The 15,285-nt window shown below is 37.8% G+C and overlaps 1 protein-coding gene across 4 annotated transcripts; it reads left to right on the top strand.

Annotated features, from left to right (window-relative positions):
- Positions 1 to 580: 580 nt before the first annotated feature.
- fbxo8 (F-box protein 8) lies at positions 581 to 11,469 on the top strand. 4 transcript variants are annotated; one of them, XM_017463379.3, is made up of 6 exons: positions 581 to 961; positions 3,997 to 4,328; positions 5,188 to 5,314; positions 5,581 to 5,699; positions 6,549 to 6,745; positions 9,125 to 11,469. In XM_017463379.3, the coding sequence occupies exons 2-6, from the start codon at positions 3,997 to 3,999 to the stop codon at positions 9,310 to 9,312; spliced, it is 963 nt and encodes a 320-aa protein (XP_017318868.1). In that variant the 5' UTR covers positions 581 to 961; the 3' UTR covers positions 9,313 to 11,469. The 4 variants fall into 4 exon arrangements, with proteins under 4 accessions (XP_017318868.1, XP_053535876.1, XP_017318869.1 ...); XM_053679901.1 differs by having other exon boundaries at positions 581 to 963; positions 3,991 to 4,328; XM_017463380.3 differs by lacking the exons at positions 581 to 961; positions 9,125 to 11,469 and adding an exon at positions 7,100 to 7,847 and having other exon boundaries at positions 3,971 to 4,328.
- Positions 11,470 to 15,285: the final 3,816 nt, after the last annotated feature.

Raw genomic sequence — 15,285 nt, 5'->3', positions numbered from 1 at the left:
ACATCGTGAAAGTCCATCTTCACATTTTTCATATACAATTTCCTTTTTAAATAATATATTAATAATATAATAACATGCAAAAATATGCTATTAGTTACACAAAAGCCTTCCATTCTTGAAAGGAACGAAGATTTAGAACAAAAATACTGAAAAAATGGGGAGAAAAGAAATAGAAAAATAAGTTTGTGTGCCTCCTTGATTCAGTCAGTGAATTGGATTTTATTTTACAAAAGTTTTTATGTACTTAATTAAACGTAATAACGTATTGAGTGGCAACTGATTTATCCCAACTTCTTTTACATTTAGTTTCTTGATTTGTAGCAGGTAACAATGAGCTAATTAGATAATAAAAAAGGCCAGGATTAAAATAAGATTAAAAACAGGATGCATATTAATCCTTTATTGAAATACTGTGCAATAATTTCTCGCTCATCTTGAAGACTACACTCGCTCGAAACTGTTTTTATTATTCCTCAGATAAATCTACTAAAGTACATGACGTCACTTCCGCCCAAAACAACGAACGTCAAACCTGACAACAGAGCTTGACAAGTAGAGGCGGAGCTCTAAGCAAAAATCTTTTTAATGCGTATTATTTTATAATTAATAAGTGTTTATTTTAACACTTCTCCCTGTTTACAAGTCTTTATTTTAGAAAAGAGTGATCTTAATTAAATTTTGGTTTTGTTACGCTTGATGATAAACGTTTTTAAAATAGAAATATGGGCGTGGTTAGAGGGAGGAGGAGGCGTGGCAGAGTGGATTAAAGCTGATCTCAGTCATAGTACAGAGGGTTTCAGTGTACAGCGGAGTTTGTGGAGCTTAAACCCCGGCGTTTCTGCTGGAAATGCGCTTTTCATTTGATTACAGAGTGTGAAGGACATTTTCGCCCCATAACGGATCAGACCAGCGTTGTTGTTTCGTCGCGGCGGCGGTAGAACTAATCCATAACAACACACAGGTGGGTTGTGCTGCCATAAACTGAAAACAATACGAGCTAAAGTGGCAGTTGGAGCAGCCAATCACAATGCGAATCCGCCTGACGGATTCGCATTCTAACCAATCCCTTGCTAGGAAGGCGGGGCTTGAGGGTGTACGTCAATCTAACTTAATCTGTAATGTCGAGACTTTCATTGCTGTGTAAGAGCAAAATCAAAGCAAAACTTTAATAGCTGTGTTTAGAATTAAACGCGGATCACTGAAGGTTCTTCTTCATAAGGACGCTTATTTATTTGATTATAAAATGTGACTTTACACTTGACTTGTGTTTTGTTTTGAGGTTAGCACACATGACTGAATGCAAATGTAGACAAATGATCTGCAGCAGCAGGTGTACTGAGTGACTGGAAATGTTCTGGGGTGTGTGTGTGTGTGTGTGTGTGTGTGTACTACCTGAATGATTGTGTAGATACATGATGTTGAGTCAGTATTTACTCTAAACACATGATGTTTACTGAAAATACTAGAAATCTCAGAACAAGAGGACAGTCCTCTCTGTGTGTGTGAACCCTGTGAGAGCATGCTGGGGGTAGAGAACATTCACCCCTCGTTCATCCATCTATCTATCTATCTATCTATCTATCTAATTGCTTTGTATTATGAGTAATTATTAGTTTAAAATGTAATTAAAATAATGAATAATTACTATTGGGTTTTGACTTGTCCACATGGTTCAAATATGAATCCATTTTTATTATTATTATTATTATTATTATTATTATTATTATTATTTGTAGTTAATATTATACATGTTTGATTATGATTATTTTTTAAATTATAATTTATTGTGAGATGAATTTTTATTTTTATTATTATTTTTTTTTTAGAAAGCGGCGTTTAATTCATATTTAACTGTGTATATATGTATTAGAAAGGTGAGTAAAGCGTAGCTTGTTTAGTCTGGGCCCTTGTTCTGCTTTACGTTTATTTTAATGAACATAAAGATCGCAGTTCATTTCTGTTTTTGTGAACTTTCGGTTATGGATCGTAATTATAGGAATGTTACTGAGCAGGTTTGATAGCTATTCCCTGTGTGTGTGTGTGTGTGTCACTCTCACTCGCGCTCTCACACACACACACACACACACACACACACACACACACACACACACACACACACTAAGGGAGAATGGATCTGTCCCTATCACGACGATTGTCCGACCTGCACCCGTACTTGTTCTCATCAGCACAGTGCACGAGTATGGACTCTGATCTTTACCATAGTGCACACGTTGCACACTTGAATTCTGGATTCTGATTGGTCAGAAGGTGGTGATTAATTTCCCTTAGCAGCAGCTCCAAGTCACAGGTGCATATTCATACACTCTTCTCTTTCTAACACCTTACCGTTTCTATAGTAACGACATTTTTAATATCGTTGATCTGGTGAAGTTTTCTGTAAGGAGATGTGTATTTGACGTTGAAGTCTCCAGTGTCGGCGCTTTGTAACAGGTCAGAGGTAAAGTTTTCAGGACAGAAGAGTTGACTCTGTTCGGTTTCTTGGTAACGTGACGTAACTAATAACTAACAGCGACTCGTTCCTACGAACTATAAACGGATGAAAGGGTATCACTCATCGATCACGTGTCATCGCTGGCCAACTGCTGTGGAGTAAGAGGAATAAACCGCTGTGGTGTACCGTGATCACCCGCTGACCGACCACCCAACATAGAGCGCGTTTTATTCCTAGCTATAAATGAAAGACCCTTTTAATAATCGACACACTTGTAAAAACGGACAAAACGAGGCTTATGGTTAACTCCGGCGGCTACGAGTCATTAGACCCAGCTTTGGAGAGACGAGTGAAGCGGTTTGGCTTTCTCTATTTGTACTGTCTAGACTGTGCACTACACTTCGCATGACCTGAACGGCGTTTACATCCTTTTATAGTGGACCGTTAATCAAACAGGGAGGCGTTTCGGTTTTGTGTGTGTTATTGGTTGCTAGGTAAGCGATATTACAATCGGTTATACAGTGATAACCCTCAGATCCCTCGCCATGTATTCTCCAACCTCATCAGGCGTTTTAGGAGAAGACTCGGAGCTGTTATCTTGGCAGAGGGAGCTAGCACAAAGTATTGACTAAAAGGGTGCCAATAATTATCGCACACCTATATTTAACAAAGATATATTTATATATATATATATATATTTTATTTTATTTTTTTTTTTGGATAAACCTATGTTGAGTCTGCAATTGCTTTATATCCATGAGAGTATTTTTGTGTATTTATTTATTTATTTATTTATTTATTTATTTTTAAACAAAAGATCAAAAGGTTCAACAATAAAGACAAATTTCTCACAGATTTCTTTGCTCATATTTACCAAGGGTGCCAATATTAATGGAGGGCACCGTATACTAAATTAGGATTTCTTAACCTGAGGTCATGAGATGAATAATAATAATAATAATAATAATAATAATAATAATAATAATATTATTATTATTGAGCTGATGGATGGTAAAGGGATTTTCTCCAGAATAAAAATGAGAGGAAAAGATTACGACACTGCTTCAGCACAGAATATAGTCACTTTTTTTTTTTTTTGAGTGTTTGTTTGTTTGTTTGTTTGTTTGTTTGTTTGTTTGTTTGTTTGTTTGTTTTACACACAGTGTTTGGTTTTACAGAGCTGAATTGATCACACGTGCGTCACACACCTCCATTCAGTCCTGATTGCAGGAAGTGAGGTAACGGCTGAAAGGTTTTGAGAGACGCGCTGTCCGTGCTCCTTCACACACTCCGCTTAACAATCTGTTTTCTCCCCCTTTTACACTTATTTTCATCTGGAGTGTTTGATTTTTCACTTTTGGAAGGTGAGAAATTATGAAATGGGACCATTATCGTGAGCTGTAGTTACTTCTCGTAGAGCAAACGTCCCCACGAGGATAGGAATATCTGAGTGAGTGTGTGTGTGTGTGTGTGTGTGTGTGTGTGTGTGTGTGTGTGTGTGTGTGTGTGTGTGTGTGTGTGTGTGTGTGTGTGTGGGTCTGCAGATGGGTCAGGGCCTGTGGAGGGTGGCTAGGAATCAGCAGCTGCAGCAGGAGTACAGCGAGCAGTGTTTCCTCCAGCGCAGTGAGCGTCGTCGCAGGATGGCGGCGCTGCTGAGCGAGACGCCGACACAGTCGCGCCGCACGGCGCAGTGTCACGCCGACCTCGGGCACCTGCTGCGCGCACGCAAGAGGCAAGAGGAGCAGGGCTTCATCGACCTGGACATGCTGCCCCCAGAGCTCAGCATCACCATCCTGTCCTACCTGAACGCCACCGACCTGTGCCTGGCCTCCTGCGTGTGGCAAGACCTGGGCAACGACGAGTACCTGTGGCAGGGGTAAGGGCTCACACTGCGTGTGTGTGTGTGTGTGTGTGTGTGTGTGAGAGATATGTCCATATAACAATATATGTATAGAAATCTAAAACAACAGTGCTATCCTGTCTATTCTAATTTATATATCCATAATCTAACCTCTTATTTCATCCGTCCATCTGTCCATCCATCCGTCCCTCCGTACACATCATCCATCTATCCATCCATCCATCCATCCACATACCCTTTCTTCCATCCACTTATGCATGTCCACGTACCCTTTCTTCCATCCACCCATCCATGTCCGCATACCCTTTCTTCCAACCAGCCATCAATCATGCATGTCCACATACCCATCCATCCATGCATCTATCTACCACAATCTAACCTTTTTTTTTTTTTTTCCATCCCCCATCTATCTATCATAATCGGACCTCTTATTCCACCCATCAAAATCTAACGTTTTATTTTGTCCATCTAACCATCATAATGTAACTTCTTCTAATTGAACCTATCTTCCCATCCATTAGAATCTTATAATCTAATCTATTATTCCGTCCGTCCATCCATCCATCCATCTACCCAAGCAACCTGGGTAGAACTGATGAATTCTCTCGGATGAGTGAAGGAACTTCCACCTTCCGTTTATCTGAGTAGTTTGAATAAAAAAAGCACACCGTTGCCGAAGAACGAGTGAATAAACGAAGGCATGCTCACTCGTTTTCAGCCATTTCAGCATTTTGGTTCAAACTAATCATAAGAACTCGTGTTATTTTGTCGGTGTGAAATCTTGCGCTTGGTCGTGCCCCCCCCCCCCCCCCCCCCTTCCCCTTTAGGTTCTCCTGCTCTCTCATCTCCGTTCTCTCTCTGTTTGCTCTTCCAGCTTGTGCAAGTCCACTTGGGGTCACTGTTCCATCTACAACCGGCTCCTTCCCCCCGGCTTCTCCTACAGAAAACTCTACATGCAGCTCGACGAAGGAAGTTTGACGTTCAACGCTAACCCTCAGGAGGTGAGGAGACCTGGCACGCCACGTTCTCACGCTAACACGCCTGCTTCTTTTCACTGCTCGGATCAGAGGCTGATGTTTAGGTGCTCCGGTGTTCTGGTTAATGATGAGAGAGCGGTGGAAGTCGTTCGTGTTTTATAGCTTCGTGCGTGTCGTTAGCTAAAAATCGCACAGCTTTAGGATTCTACTAAAAGCTCACGTGAGCTGCATGCTTTGACCCTGAGTCTCTCTCTCTCTCTCTCTCTCTCTCTCTCTCTCTGTGTGTGCAGGGTATCACTTACCTCATGTCCAAAAGCATTCTCGTGGACCATCCAAAGGAAATCGCCAAGTTCATATTCTACACCAGAATGTTGAATTGGAAGATGCTGCGTATTTATCTCGATGAACGGTTTGTTATTCGCTGTTTATTTATTTATTTATTTATCTATTTATTTTAAAGGAAGTAGCAGGAGGAGAGAAAACGAAATCATACAAATCTACATTGATGGGTTAGACATGGTGTCCACTACATCACTTAAACCTCCCGAAAGTAAATGCCTCCCAAAAGAAGCATATCCTTTTTGAGGTTTTTGTTTTGTTTTCTTTTTTTGTTTGTTTTCTTTTTTTTTTTTTATAGTAAGCATCTGAATTTTCTTGTACTTTTTATAAATATTTAATCTTTTTTATTTTTCCCCCCTCAGCCACCAGCACATGTTTTACCTACGATGTTGTACATGAGTTTTTTTTTTTTTTTTTTTTTTTTTTTTTTTTTTTTTTTTTTTTTTTTTTTTTTTTTTGGTTTGTTTGGTTTTTTTTTTAACCTCCTGACCAATCAGGTCGCACCTGGCAAGTAAAACAAACACAGATGACCGCGTAACTGGTGCTTGTTAGGGAGCAAATATGAGGAGATATATGGCAGGTTGTATGGAAAATATTTCATTCCATATCTATACGTAACCGCGTGTGTATTTTCTTTTTCCGTACACGTACAATGACGTCTCCCTTTAACCGTGGCTACATACAGTCGAGTCGATTTTCTGCTTTCAAAGCTACAGCAAAGACAAACAGCCTCCTAATCAACATCCTTATGGTTACACAATCCTTATTTCATCTGATCATGATGATGATGATGATGATGATTAATGTAATCTTGAGAGCTGGTTAATTTATTTAGTTATTTATTTTCTGTACCCGGTGTGAAAGCGGCGTTCTTGAACGTTTTTTTTTTTTTTTTTTCTTTTCTGATTTAACCCCGTAGCCGCGACGTGCTTGACGAGCTGGTCACACTACACAACTTCAGTAACCAGTTCCTCCCCAACGCGCTGAGGGATTTCTTCAGACACATTCACGCGCCCGAGGAGCGCGGCGAGTACCTGGAGACGCTCATCACCAAGTTCTCACACCGTTTCTGTGCCTGTAACCCCACGCTGGTGAGGGACGTCGGCCTCACGCCTGGTGAGCGTACATCACCTACGACTTTTGCTTCTCATACATCAACATATCCTATCACTTCTCATATACTCGAAGACGTTTTCACGATGTGTATCACGATAAGAAATCGGTATTTTGTCTTTAATTTATTTATTTTATTTTATTTTTTTAAGTTTCTAAATGAAAAAGGAAAAAGATCATTATTTTAATTAATTCTAATAATAACAATAAATAAATAATATAAAATATATATATTAGTTTATATAAATATATGTGTGATTCAACACGATATTGATATTACGTCACAGTACAATTTTCTGATCTATTTACAGGCTGGTTTTTATTTATTTATTTATTTATTTATTTATTTATTAACAGTTACGATCTCTGATTGGAAGGAGCCGTTTGATCTGATGATCTGAAGTTTTGTATACATCATTTATTTCAGGAAAAAATAATAATAAAAGTATCGTCAAACAGTGGGGTTATTTTTATTATTATTTTTGTATTATTATTTATTTTTCCTTCTGGCAGTTTGTTACCGAATCTATATATCATGAAGAATGATATAGATCGACAATGATGTATGAAGCATGATATATATCGCAGAAACGTCTTCAAGCTCCGCCTTTCGTCCTAAAATGCTAAACCGCTACTGATGAAGCTTTTTATATTAACGGTAATTATTAATCGTAGGCCTAATTCTGGTTGGAGAAGAAGAAGCCTTTAAGACATGTTTACTAAAAAATGTCAATCGCACTACATGTATGATGATGGAAATACGGTGTAGGGAAATGTATTAGACGTATAAAATATGAATAAATAAGTCTACACACCCCTGATAAAATGGCAGGTTTTATGTGATGTGAAAAAAAAAAAAAAAAATGAAACCAGGGTAAATCATGTCGGAATTCTTTCCGCCCTCGATGTGAAATTACACCGTATATAAGTGGAAAAATTATAATAATAATTATAATAATTATTATGTGTGAGGAATGAAGTACTCCAGGACACGGTGGTGTAAAGAGTTTCTGTTAGCACGCTAAAGTGAATTATAGACCTTTACAAAATAGTGTTTTATTCTTCTTGCACTACAGCAACTTGCCAACTATTCCAATTTTTCTTCTTCTTATTAAAGAATGTCTTTTTTTTTTTTTTTTTTTCTTTTTTTTTTTTTTCTCCATTTATAGCTACGTTTAACGTTGCGCATCTGTGAATCAAGTTCCTCTTCTCACTGGCGTAACGGTGGCTATAAGCGGTCGTTCCCTCGTGAAGTTAATTCAACAAAACGCAGCTCGTCACGTTCCTGAGAGACCGCGAAAAGCGTAAACTCCTCCGTCCTGAAGATGTCGGAAAGCTTAATTACAAAGCGCCGACTCCGGAGACTTACATAAACATCTCCTCTCTTTTTAAAAAAAAAAACCAAAAACCACAAAGGCTTCGTGATGGCGACGATGGAACGCTACACGGTTTATGTGGAGCGTCCATCACACGAATAGCTGCGAACGAGTCGTTGCTATAGAAACGCTAACGTGTTAGAACGAGCGCGTGAACGTACGTAGAGCTGCTGTTAAAGAAAGCTTATTGAACACCTTTTAACTAGTCTGAATCCAGAATTAAAGAGCCAGGAGCCTGGTTTAGTAGCGTAATGTCCTCACATGGCCACTAAAGCTTGGCTTGGACTCGACCGCTGCAGATAAATAGCGGATTTGCAGCCACATTTGTAGCAATAGTTGGTCGTGTGTGTGTGTTCGTGTGTGCCAGTGTGGTACTAAAATCTCTCACAGTCACCAAAGCCGTGGTTAAGCCCGCAGGCTTAAAGTGTTAGCAGAGCAGGGCAGCGCTCCAATCCCACCAGCAGCGTGTGATGTTCCTCCAGAGAACACTCGCTGGACTGACGCCCGAAGGGAACGATGTGCTTCGTTCATTCACACAACGCCAGCGTGTCTTCACACATGCCTCTGCACACAAGAGATATAATCAGGACTCGCTTTTTCAGCACTAAATGACATGTTTCCTGTCCACTGACGTTGTAGCGCGTTTGGCTTCTGTTCAGCGTTAAAACTTCTTTACTCGAAGTGAGATGTGGTAAACAGAGGTCACGTGAAAGCGTCTAAATCGTACAGTCGGCTTTCTAACCCGTAAGGTGTACAGACTCCGGAGGACGTCTGGTTGACGAAGCTATTTGTTCGGACTTAGGGCGGGGCTTATTTCCTAATGAAGCATAAATCGTTGTGATCTCTTTATAACGATCTACTATTTAGAAGTATAGGAACACGTGGTAGGAAATCACGCACTCTACCTTCTTTAATTTCTTTATAGATATAAACATTTTTGGATCATGGCTCGTGTAGTCCATATTTTTATTTTTATTTTTTTAAAAGTGTGAAACGTGTGTTGCAGATGCTGTGAACGTGCTGTGCTACTCGCTCATCCTGCTCTCCATCGACCTGAGCAGCCCACACGTGAAGAACAAGATGTCCAAGCGCGAGTTCATCCGCAACACGCGCCGCGCCGCACAGAACATCAGCGAGGACTTTGTGGGTCACCTGTATGACAACATCTATCTGGTCGGCCACGTGGCTGCCTAGCAGATCATATGCGCACGCACACGGGCACGGGCCGATAAAACACTCAGCTACGGCACTGACGCGCATTCTGCTAATACTAAGGGATGCGAAAATGGAGAGACATCCTAACACTGAGGTCTAGAGGTGTTCATTAGGATAGTGTAGAGAATGCTAGACAGCAGCCTACACACACACACACACACACACACACACACACACACATATACATAACGTGGGTTGCCTTAAACAACCCGAGGCAGAAAAGGGTAGCGACACACTCGCAGCTTAAAAGCGCAGAGCCATGTAGCCACACGAACCTAAATGCAGCCGTGTCATTACAAGTCCATGAGCGTCCATTTCGATCTCCGAACTTTTAAACCTGACCTGCTTTAAGTCTGCTCGCTCCTGATTATTACATTTTGTCTGTTTATGAAGCCACAGTCTGCGAGCGAGATGACTTTTCCACTCTGTCTGCCGTCTGCATCCGTTCCATCTTTTCTTAGCATCCGTCGAATCCAAAGCAAAAAAAAATTCTGGTTCGATCCGGATTGAAACGAAGGGCCTTTTGAGATATATATTTTCTTCCCGTGATGATGATGAGCGAAACACCAACGTTAATCATTACATAATCTGAAAAAACGGCTTGATGTTATTGCACTCAGTCCATTGGTGGACTCTCGGCTCGAATAACTGCAGCGTGAAGCAATTTATAACGGAGACGTATCGAGATTCCGGACATGGATCCGACACGGATATGAAGATTCGTGATCACGCTGCCAGGGTTCACCGGGTCCGAGCTCGTGATCCGCTTTACTCCTCCGGGTTCTCCGGTTTCCTCCCGACGTTAAATCACGCCTGGGCGCGAACACCCGCGTTCCCGCCTCGCGTCCGAGATCGACTCCGGATCCGAGCTCTTACTGAAGATCCCTTTATCCTAAATGTAGCTGGAAGTCACTCCTTTTGACTTCCGTTCGTTCGTAAGCTCGTCCAAGTCTGACAGACGGACTCACGATTCCGTTTCAGCTGTCTGACACCAGTGTGTGTTTGTGTGTGCGCACTTCCTTCGCGTCCTAACGAGCCGTGGATGACACAGGAACGCCTCGGCCCCTCCGCTGCCTGTATAACCTCTCTCGCTGCTTCTGCGACTCTCATACACTGCTACCGTTCGATCGATCAAGAAGCACTTTAACCCAAGGAGATGTTTCTATTTGGAGTACTATTATTATATAATATTATAACCGCTCCTTTCTTTCTAACTTTGGGGGTTTATGCACATTTGAAGGAGCTCCACAGTCGTGCCAATAGCAATGCTGAACATGCGTGTACACTGATGTAACATCATCCACGTTATATAGTGTAACGATAACGGATATGAATAATACGACTTGTTTTATTTGCACATCTTGTACATATTTAAGTATAGAAGTTTATACAGAAATATAATTTTATTTTTAAAATATTTTAGCTAATTTTTCTTTTTTTTTCTTTCTTTCTTTCTTTCTTTCCCTTATTTGATAGGGTGAATTTTCTCTTTTTGCACTTGTGAAATTTTTGCCACGTCTCTCTCTCTCTCTCTCTCTCTCTCTCTCTCTCTCTCTCTCTCTCTCTCTCTCTCTCTCTCTCTCTCTCTCTCTCTCACACATACAGACAAACGCAGCACTCGCATCACTGATGTCGTCCATCATGCAAATGAATACTAACGATGCAAACAAAAGTCCGGTATATCAGTTTTCATAGTGATCTATATTTATTTCCCTGCAATCGTCCCACTGTTGTCCTGAGAACATCTCTTGACTGTCCAGGAAACAGTCCTTCAAATGTATCTAGCGATTTTTTGGCCTGATTTTATTATTTATTATTGAGTTTAGTAGGCATGTGCCTGTAATCACTTAAACTGTACCTTTTTTTTTTTTTAAAGAATATTTTCGAACACGTATTTTCTTGGTATCACGGAAACGATTGCTTTGAATTGTCGTTTGAAATGATCATCACTCCTGCTGCGTTTGATTTTTATCCAAGCTGAACACAGTGGAGTACGGAGAGTAAATAACTGTCACATGCACTAGAAGTGAAGATGTAATGGCCTCGGGAAGACGCCCGAGATCCCTCACACTTCTCTTTCTTTTTTTTCTGCAAAGACCATGATAATGTACTATAATAAAAGACAAGATGAGCTTATGTTCGTGATCTTTTTTTGTTGTTGTTATGTAATACCGGCACATGCTAATAATAATAATAATAATAATAATAATAATAATAATAATATTTTAAGCTTTCCAAGAGGCCTTACGGGACAGAATAATAAAAGATTGTCACGTATAAAGTTGGATTTTTGCAGAATTAAAAACCCCATAACAATGAAACTCTTTATGTTTTGATCAAGTTTATTTAATATTAGGAAATTAGCAGATAATTGTTTGAGAACAGTTTCTGAATGACAACACTGGACTACAATACTTCTAGATTGTATTTAAAAAAAAAAAAAAAAAAAAAAAATTTAAAATAAAATGTGGAAACACATTTAAAAGTTGCCGTGTGTGTTTGTGTGTGATTAAAACTTTTAATTATTATTATTATTATTAAATCAGTCAGTCTGTGGTGGTGTTATAGACTTTAAAGCCTGACAGTTATTTTAAAATATATATATATATATATATATATATATATATATACACATCATCCATTATATATTATACACAATTATACATCATTATATATCATTGTAATTACACTTTAAACCGTTTAAAATGTACTCGTGCGCTAATTCTAGTTTTTGTTTGATTTCTAAGAACGATTTGTTGCATGGGAGTGAGCAGTACTAGTCACATGATGCATTTTCCTAAAAGGACTAAACTTCAGTGTAAAAGCTGTAAAATTGTAACTACACTGTGGCGTCCGCTGCTCGCATCCTGAACAGACGAAGAGTACAGAATATGAGTTCATCTTTACAAATCTGAGTTGAAAAGATCACTCTATCTGAGACAGAGAGAGAGAGAGAGAGAGAGTCCAGTGTGATGCTTGCTCTACCATTTAACATGCATTCTGAAATTAAATATGAAACGCATATATATGTACAACAAAAGACGAAATATATCTAAATTTAGGAAAGAAATACCGCTTCTTCTCCCAGTAGAAAATCTTCTTAAGAGTTTAGTGAGATATTAACTGGTAGGTGATGTAATTGGGAAAGATCTAGACACATTATGAAAATAAATCTGAATATTATTCTCTACAGGTGTAGTGTGATTATTCACCACAGTAACTGTTACACTGTATAGAACTGTTATTATAGATTATTAATCAGAACTAGCAGTGAGCTGGGGGTGGAAATCATTTGAAAGTAACTGATTTATAACACTACCTCTTTCATATGTTTATAATGCAAGTGTACACGGTCCTAAAGGAAGAGGAAAGAAATCACTGTCACTATTGAAGGCGATAAACTCGTATGATTGTATTAGTAGTCGGACATTAGCAGATAATTGTTTACGAAGCGTTTCTAAATGACAACACTGGACTACAAATACTTCTAAATGTGTAAAAGATAAATAAGTAAGTAAATGAGTAAATAAATAAAGATAGAGAAGAGAAAGAGCGATGAATTATATTTATACATTCGTAGCCTAGTGTAACTCGGAATTCGTAAGAACTCGTGTGAACAGAAGAGTGATTACGGTTAAGGGCGGGGCTGGGGCGGGTTCAGGGGCGGGGTTAGTGCTCGTAGTTTTATTCACCATTTCATTTGAAGAGAATCTTAAGGTATCCAATATGTAGGCTATGTATCTGTTTGATTGTGGAGGTTTTTTTTTCTTTTCTTTTTTTAAACTATAATGCATTCAAATTTATATACATAATGAATTAATGATAATGAATATATAATGTTATTATATGATAAATAAATAATTAATAAAAAAAAAAACGCACACCATGAATAAAAAGACTGAAAGACAGAGAAAGAAAGCGAGAAAAAAGGGCTGCGAGTTTTCTAATGATGTTCCAACGGTGAAAGTATGATTAAATATTAAATTGTTGAAATTGTGCTTGATTTTTTATTTATTTATTTATTTATTTTTACTGCTTTACAATAATGACCGATAATAATTAGGAACGCACTTTAAGACGAGTGTATTTTATGAAACATTTCACAGGATAAAGATATAAAATAAACTTCTTATCTAGATTTTAACACCCCCCCCCCAAAAAAAAATAAAAATAAAAATTATACATGTTAATTGTGCAGTTTTTATGCCTGTTTGTTTGTGTGTTTGTTTGTGTGTTTGGTTGGTTGGTTGGTTTCTAATTCAAAGCGTCTTTTCAATCCAAGCACAGAGCTGTTGCACACAAAAAAATAATTAAAAAAAAATTTAAAAATAATAAAAAAATCTGCAAAGTTGTTAAAATAGTCAGAATGTGGAAGTCAGTGTAATATTACGTTTTTATAGTCATATTCGGTTGTTGTAACATTTGCATCAAGTTCTGATAATTATCATAAATAATTATTTTTTAAAGAACAGTGTCTTGGGCTTTTCTTATTTATTTAGTTGTTTGTTTGCTTGTTTGTTTATGTCTATTTTTATGTCTCTTATTTGTTTATGTCTATTTTTATGTCTATTGTTTATGTCTCTTATTATGTCTATGTTATTTTAAGATGTCGGTATGAGTTTTTTTTTTATTATTATTATTATTGTGCAACTCTCATTTTATTTGTTTGCGTGTTTACCCATCTTATTTATTATTTATTATGAATTATTCTCAGGTTTAGAGTCCTTCAGCGACAGAAAATCTGAAGAAAGAAATGAACATGAAAATACGGCCTAAACAACCTAAACAGCAGTGTCTGTTTGACATGAAGAGGGAGAATCGGGCTCCAGGTGATATTTGATGTCCAATCTACTGAATAAAGCTCCTCACTTTTTGCGTGAAGCAGCCTGTTTCTTCCAGAGAGAGAGAAAGAAAGTCATCTTCTTTAAAATTATTTTCCTCGAAACCTTCTGTTAAACTTGTTTGGGGTTTTTTTTTGTTGTTTGTTTGTTTGTTTGTTTGTTTGTTTGTTTGTTTGCTTTTGTTTACTGCAAATAGGCATCATAAAAGCATATCATTTTTCTACATAATCTTTTTGTTGAATGAAAGTGTTGCGGCGCTTAAAATGTGTCCGGATTTTCTCTAAGAAAAAAACAAAAAAAAGAGAAAGATTCAATTCTAATGAATGTCGCACTTTTAAAGTTTTCATTTGACTCATTCTTGAAAAAATAAATACATAAATTAATAATTAAAGAAGAAGAAGAAGAAGAAGATATAGGAGGCGAATATATGCAGCAACTTTTTTTTTTTTTTTTTTTTTTTTTTTTTTTTTAACCATGCTGAAAATGCTGGAATAAGATGAATGATTGTGAAAGTCGGGCAGGAGATGGATTTGATTTTCACTCTGCTGCTCCAGGTTAAAGCTGATGTCTCGGCTGTGTTTATCAGCGCTTTATTGGGGAAAGGCTGTTTATGTGAGGTGACGTGTGCATTAATGGCGAGGCTTGGCCTGTAATTTGGCATGATTGATGAAGTCCTTATGTGCAGGAGAACTGCAGTTCGTCAACACAAAAACCCGACAGAGTGAACAAAAATCCTGGAGAAAAAAATCCAACTAAAGTAAACGGGAAAGTTTGTACAGGGGCTCGAGTCGACCGAATGAGATATAATTCAGAGAACTTTAAATATGTAAAAGCTTTAACATAATAATAATAATAATAATAATAATAATAATAATAATAATAATAATAATAATAATAATAATAATTTCCAGAACAAAAAAAACAAAAAAAATACGTTCTTCTTCTTCTTCTTCTTCTTCTTCTTATTATTATTATTATTATTATTATTATTATTATTATTGTTGTTGTTGTTGTTGTTGTTTAATGAATATTATGTTGTGAATAATACATACCTAATATCTAAATTGGGAGCCATAACGTTTACTATGATATTGCGGATTATGAGATATCA

Source organism: Ictalurus punctatus, chromosome 3 (assembly GCF_001660625.3).
Source record: "Ictalurus punctatus breed USDA103 chromosome 3, Coco_2.0, whole genome shotgun sequence".
NCBI classification, from domain to species: Eukaryota; Metazoa; Chordata; class Actinopteri; order Siluriformes; family Ictaluridae; genus Ictalurus; species Ictalurus punctatus.
This window is presented reverse-complemented; position numbering and strand designations above follow the sequence as displayed.